The sequence below is a fragment of the Sciurus carolinensis genome, chromosome 1, assembly GCF_902686445.1.
Source record: "Sciurus carolinensis chromosome 1, mSciCar1.2, whole genome shotgun sequence".
Classification (NCBI taxonomy): domain Eukaryota; kingdom Metazoa; phylum Chordata; class Mammalia; order Rodentia; family Sciuridae; genus Sciurus; species Sciurus carolinensis.
The window spans coordinates 100292208-100299561 of record NC_062213.1 but is presented as its reverse complement, the minus strand read 5'-3'; the positions used below and the strand labels follow the sequence as shown (position 1 = coordinate 100299561).

At 42.2% G+C, this 7354-nt stretch overlaps 1 protein-coding gene across 1 annotated transcript; it reads left to right on the top strand.

Annotated features, from left to right (window-relative positions):
- The first annotated feature begins 3785 nt into the window (after positions 1–3785).
- On the top strand, positions 3786–5108 carry Gja8 (gap junction protein alpha 8). The gene has a single exon (XM_047528942.1). It carries the CDS (start codon positions 3786–3788, stop codon positions 5106–5108), a length of 1323 nt encoding a protein of 440 aa, XP_047384898.1.
- Positions 5109–7354: the final 2246 nt, after the last annotated feature.

The following is a 7354-nucleotide window of genomic DNA, read 5'->3' as shown; positions in this document are numbered from 1 at the left end:
TTTTCTTCAATTAACACAGAAATGTTGTAACTAGACATGGAACACCAACAGCCAGGTGGGGTGGCACACAACTGTAATCCCAGCAGTTTGGGAGGCTGAGGCAGGAGGATTGCCAAGTTCAAAGACTGCCTCAGCAAGACCCTAAGCAACTTAGTGATACCCTGTCTCAAAATTTAGAAAAATAAATAAAAATAAAAAGGGCTAGGGATGGGAATGTGGTCCAGAGATTGAGCATCCCGGGTTCATTCAATCGCTAGTACCAAAAAAAAAAAAAAAAAAAAAAAAAAATCACCACTCGAACAATCCTAGCATAGCAGGACAAAGCATGGAAGGACACAGCTTTGTTTGGTTTTAGTGTGGAAATTACTAGTGTAGTGGTTAGGAGTAGCAAAAAAAAACAGTGGTTAGTGGTGGAAATTACTAGTGTAGTGGTTCTTGTGTCATGAGTATATATCATGATTTTCATAAGACAAGAAGGACACAGTTTATATTTTTGATCTCATACCAAATAAGCCTTTTTTATTTCAAAAACCACTGGTTCAAGATAAATTTACTATCCTTCTTGGTATTCACCATTCCTTTGCAAGTTCTTAACTATCATTATGCTGATATAGGAAGAAGACTAGAGTTCCCTGGACATAGGTAGTGCTGATATTGCATGCACTCACTAGAGAATTTTGAATCAGTTTGTTTGTAATAGAAACAGAACCCAGTGACACCCTACCACTGAACTATATCCCAGGCCACTTTTATTTATTATCTTGCTAAATTGCCCTGGCTGTCCTTAAACTTGCAATCTTCCTGCCTCAGCCTCCAAGTCACTGGGATTACAGGCATGTACCATCATGCCCAGCTAGAAGTTCAGATATTAAATGATTACCATTAGTTATATATGTTGGTGCCTATGGAACTCCCACATTGTGAAGTGCTTTGTTCTGTGTTGTAATAATAGTTCATAGAGGATGGAGTCAAAATGACTCCCGTCATCCAAGACTTTTAGATCCTAAAGTGGAGAAACAAGACTAGTTGACATAGTTTTGAGAGCATGTACTCACCAAACACATTTATGTGAGTATATGAGTTAAATATGCATAGATACTCAAAACAACTAATATGGTACAATACAATTAAGGCTGACAAAACAATTGATGTATCAGTGGGAGTGAGATATTAGCAAGATAGTTAAGATTAAGAAAGATATTATTAGTAAAATATTAGATTTAGAATACATTGAGACCAGATTTGACCTTTCAGAAAAAATTAAAATAATTAGTGTTTTAACATAAATTTTGGATTGAACTATTGGATAAGAACTATTGGACTTTTTTCCAGCTCTGCCACCAGTGGGCTTTACTCTGGGACTGCTTACCCAATTGTGAGGTTTCCCACCTGTTTTCTGGAATGTTGTGGGAATAGTTGACAGTTTACAGAGGAAGCACGAAATTTAACTGTAACTTGAGAGAATTAAAAGCAGATACCTGTGACTGGGATTCTAAGCTGCTGGTTCTAAGGACCTCCTATTCTCCATTCCTACAAGGAATTCTTCCCAGTGCCAAATCATGCCACAGCTACCCTGACTTTTTCAGGAGAGAACTTACTATAGGATACCTTACCTAATTAGGAATTTCTGGGATTCTGAAAGGAGAAATGCCCTCTGCTCTCCAAAGGAAATAGATAGATATACATACCATAAGAACACAGGCTGGGCATTGCCTATGCCTACAATTAATATCCTACCACCAGGCTCCAAATGACAGGATGGAAGGAGACTTTAAGGTGTCACTTAGATCCAGGTTCAATGGTACACACCTGTAATCCCAGTGACTCAGTAGGCTGAGGCAGAAGGATCACAAATTCAAAGTCAACCTCAGCAACTTAGCAAGGTGATAAGCAACTCAATGAGGACATATCTCTAAATAAAATACAAGAAAGTGGTTTAGTGTCCCTGAGTTCAGTCCCTGGTACCCATCCACCCCCCACCCAAATAAAGATGCCATTTTGTTTATCCTTCACTAAAGTTGAAAATCATTCCTAATTCAAGATACTACTTTTTAGCACTCTTTCAAGTGTTTAACAAATATCACAGTCAATAAAAGCAGTAGGCATATGCTCCTTATCGTATATGGTGGGGCATGATTGGAAGAATCCTAGAAAAAGGTCCTCTAACATGAGCTCTTGCCCTGGACTAGAAGCAGGGATAAATACATTTCACACTAGAGATGATCAGGTTGGGGGAAAAAAATGTCCTAAAGCAAGGTGGAAGTTTTCATTATAGTCCTTCATAGGCTACAGGTTTGCATAGGATGAGTGATCCAGATAGCACACATCCTCCCTGTCAATTCAATCCTGTTTCCATTAGCCATTGCTATGCTAGGAACATGATACAGAATCATGTTTAGAGGTATTCTTTTCTACAGAACAAATTCTTAACTCTATTAAAACAACCATGTGCTGGGAAATGGTATGGACCAAATTATATTTTTATATTGTGTGCACATACAAATATGTAACAACAAATCCCACCATTATGTACAACTATAGCACACCAATGAAAAAAATGGAAAAAAAAATAAACATATGTTACAGACCTTGAAACCTTTTCCTTCTGTGGGACATTAAAGTGTTCCAGTGAACCTATCTCAACCTGTAACATGATTCCTTCCCAAAGCACTTTCTGTCCTTTGGATTTAGAAGAGTAATAATAAAAATATACTACCCACAATTTGTAAAACTATTAAGAAGGCTTTTTAGATTGCAACCTCTAGAAGAGAAAACATAAATTAAGAGCACAGAAGTCAGAGAATTGTGTAGCTCTGATCACATTCAGTATTTCTCAATGGCGTAGTGGAAAGAACGGAGCTTTTGGGATCAGGCACAAAACTGCTACTGTGTAGCTGTCTCATCTTAGACAATGTGTTTAGCCTCTGGGAGCCTATGTTTTCTCATGTGTTGGAATCAAATAAGTTAGAAGACACTTATCAAACTTTGTGTGCTAGGATATGTGCCAGGCATTGACTACATAGCAGTAAGTAATACAGGCATGGTCCCTATCATCATGGAGATTGCAGTCTAGCAGGATTAAATTAAATAATACAATGCCAAAGGTCTATCCCACAAGTGTTCAATAAATATTAGTTCTCTCCATTTCCCTTCAAACATTTGATTATCATATATTCTGACACAGTCAAAAGAAAGGTGGCTATAGATAACTTCATACACACAGAATTTTGTCAGGAACCCAGATACCCATGGGGTCTTTTTTCAGCATTATGTCTCATGAACCTTCAGTTGATACGTGATCTTGATTTAAATTCATCTAATCATGGGTTTCTATTTATGGCCCCCAATAAATCCTTAGTTTTTTGATGGAATTCAAGGAATTACATAGATATTGCCTCGTGGATCCTTTCAGAACACTTGTGAAATTAATGAAAACATATTATTATTAAACCCATTTTATGTAGTGCTTACAAAACCCATTCTACAGATGAAGTTAATGTTTGTTTTATTTTGGGGTGCTGGGGAGGGATCCAAGGGCCTCAGGCATGCTAGGCAAGCACATTACCATGAGCTATGTCCTCCAGAACTGAAGAAGCTAATGGAAGTAGATTCTTCTATATGCCTCTTTTGTCCCTGAGTGCTTGTGTGCACAAAGGGAGCACTCAATAAATGTTGTTTAGATATTGACTGTTCCAGTAACTCAGAAAGGAGAGGTGGCCGAGAGATAACTCGGGCTTGCACTGGGGCCACTCAACTTTTGCCTTCTCCCTCCTAGGTCGTGAACAATGGGTGACTGGAGTTTCCTGGGGAACATCTTGGAGGAGGTAAATGAGCACTCCACAGTCATTGGCAGAGTCTGGCTCACGGTGCTTTTCATCTTCCGGATCCTCATCCTTGGCACGGCGGCTGAGTTTGTGTGGGGGGATGAACAGTCCGACTTCGTGTGCAACACCCAGCAGCCAGGCTGTGAAAATGTCTGCTACGATGAGGCCTTCCCCATCTCCCACATCCGTCTCTGGGTCCTGCAGATCATCTTCGTCTCCACTCCATCCCTGATGTATGTGGGATATGCAGTGCACCATGTCCGCATGGAGGAGAAGCGCAAGGACCGTGAGGCAGAGGAGCTGTGCCAGCAGTCCCGGGGGGATGGTGGCGACAGAGTGCCACTCGCCCCAGACCAGGGCAGTATCAGGAAGAGCAGCAGCAGCAGCAAAGGCACCAAGAAGTTCCGGCTGGAGGGAACCCTGCTGAGGACCTACATCTGCCACATCATCTTCAAGACCCTTTTTGAGGTGGGCTTCATAGTGGGCCACTATTTTCTGTATGGTTTCCGGATCCTGCCCCTCTATCGCTGCAGCAGGTGGCCCTGCCCCAATGTGGTGGACTGCTTTGTGTCCCGACCCACTGAGAAAACTATTTTCATCCTGTTCATGTTGTCTGTGGCCTTTGTATCCCTCTTCCTCAATATTATGGAGATGAGCCACCTGGGCCTGAAGGGGATCCGATCTGCCTTCAAAAGACCTGTAGAGCAGCCACTGGGGGAAATTCCTGAGAAATCCCTCCACTCCATTGCTGTCTCCTCCATCCAGAAAGCCAAGGGCTACCAGCTTCTAGAAGAAGAGAAAATTGTGTCCCACTATTTCCCTTTGACTGAGGTTGGGATGGTGGAGACCAGTCCACTTTCTGCCAAGCCTTTCAGTCAGTTTGAGGAGAAGATGGGCACAGGACCCCTAGCAGACATGTCCCGGGGTTACCAAGAGACACTGCCTTCTTATGCTCAGGTGGGAGCACAGGAGGGGGAGGAGGAAGAGCAACCTGTAGAAGAGGGAGCAGAGCCGGAAGTAGGGGAGAAGAAGCAAGAAGCTGAGAGGGTGACTATGGAAGGGCAGGAAATAGTGGCAGTACCAGAGGGGGAAAAAGTAGAGACCCCAGGCATGGGAAAGGAGAGTGACAAAGAAGAGCTGCAGGCTGAGAAGATAACCAAGCAAGGGTTGTCGGCAGAGAAGACACCTTCACTCTGTCCAGAGCTGACTGCTGATGAGACCAGGCCCCTGAGCAGGCTGAGCAAAGCCAGCAGCCGGGCCAGGTCAGATGATCTAACCATATGAAGTGATGCCAAAGAAAGACACCCTTCCCCAGCTAATATAGGGCAAGATGAAACAAAAAGGTGCCAACGGTTTTGAGTCTTCTGTCCCCTCTGGTTACCCCTGCCCCTGGTTGGACAGATACAGCAATGGAACAGTGCACACTGTACAACTAGAAAACGGCCTCTCCCATATTTAAGAACTACCAAGGCAAACTCTGTCATACCAAAGTTCCCATTCTCATATGACTGTCCTGTTCCTCTACTCCAACAGCTATGGGGGACTTTGCTTTTATCCTTACTTCTCCATGGAAACCCTTCCAGTCAGAACTGTGGTTACCTCATAGCCTTTTATCAATCTCATCTCAAGCTAACTCAGCCAGACTTTATCACCACAGCACTTCCCAAACAGATGCCATGTGATCATACATCAGGGATCTCAAACTAAAATGCTTACAGGATCCAGGAAGATTATTTAAATTGCAATGGCGAGAGGTGGGGCTGTGAAAGTTGAAGAGCAGGGGCAGCTGCTGGTCAGTTCCAGGTAATCATCACCTTGCAGTATTAGCTGGTCATCTGATTTTCCAAGAGAAGTCAGAAATTCAAACGTGTAATTGAAACTTCCAAAAATGTTAACATTGGCAGCTAAATTGTAGATATATGGTTCGAATGAAATTTGTGCTAACCAAATTTAACCTGCAGGAGCACCAATTTGCAACATCAGCTTACATTAGCAAGCCCAGCTTTCCTATGGAATTGGTCTTACTTTTCAACTTCTTTTTGTAGCTTCCAAATGTCATTTCACCACTTGGGAGTATTAGTTTAAGGCATCAGTCCAGGAGATGCCCAGAGTTCATACCATTCCTTTGGGTCACTGGAACCCCTAGGTTCTGAAGGGACTTTTGTATTGAAAGGAATTCCTAAAGCAACAAAGTTTGTTTTGTTTTGTTTTGTTTTGTTTTTAAATTTTCCTCTCCCAACATCAGTGCTTAGTCTGAAATCTACACCTCCTTTCATCAAGGGGTTAAGAGGAAGGCCAGTTCTGAGCTGGAGGACACCTACTCACAGGGCTGTCCCTACAAGAGTCAGCTCTCCGTTCTTGCCTAGACACAAGACAAGTACCAAAGAAGTCATCAGAGTAGCACTAGGGGAACCTCTTCAATATGGGTGCTCAAACAATAGAGCCAAGTCCCTGGCCAAGCTTCATCCCTGAAAGGGACAGAGGCAAAAGGAAACAAGAGGAATCTTGTAGATCTCCTGCCCTGTTTCCCCACAACCAACCCACCTCAAACATAGAATCCAGTCAGGGGAAATCCTCCAGTATAAATTCATATCTCACACTGGGAGCAATTTTACCTGGGCTCTATCAGTTTCCAGAGCAGAGAGAGAAAGTGATAATTAAGGTTGTTCATGTAAACCAAAACTATGCCTCATGGACTTCAGTGCCAAGCATAGGGTAGTAGGTGTAGAAACTAAGTCCACAAGGCAAGAATCTGGACAGGAGACCACCAGAGGGCCTAAAAGAAGTTCTCAGAAAAACTGCTTTTCTCCCCTGCCTGTATGGAAGACCCTTTTTTTGCCCTCTGATTACCCCCTTCCTTTTAACATATTCATTCTAGATATGTCTTTCCAAAGCAAGCCTTCTCCAAAACTTCCTTCCCGTGACAAGCAATATTCCTATTTCTTGGTGTCTCATTCTAAAGCCAAATGAACTAAAAATTAAATCCATTCTAAGATGAATTGTTTGATAATTAGTCCTTGGAAATCTGCATTTGGAAGAGAAAACCTAAAATATATTTTATCTAGGAAACTCAAGTGACAAACTTTCATTAGAGGAATATATTAGGCAATGAACAATTGAATAGAGGACAACCGAATAGAGGTTTATAGTATAGACATGTGACTTTCTGGCTACTGCTTGAATCTTACCCCTTGTAAGTAACATTATTCCAACACAGACCTTGTCATATATGGTGAGAGAAGTATCAAAATCTCAAGTCTGAGAAAGAGAGTGCATCCTTGACCTTAAAGACTGCACTATTGCTTCTGTAGTTTTGTTTCTTTTGTTTCCATTTTAGTGAGAATTGTTCTGGGGGTTTTGTTTTGTTTATTGTTGGTAGTGGTATTGGGGATCAAACCCAGGGGTGCTTAACCACTGAACCACATTCCCAACCCTTTTTTTTTGGATTTTATCTAGAGACAGGGTCTCACAGATTTGCTTAGGGCCTCACTAAGCTGCTGAAGCTGGCTTTGAACTCACAATCCTCCTGC

What these genes read in the sequence shown, in the direction of transcription:
- Gja8 (XM_047528942.1), top strand. Translation starts at nt 3,786, where the DNA reads ATGGGTGACTGGAGTTTCCTGGGGAACATCTTGGAGGAGGTAAATGAG.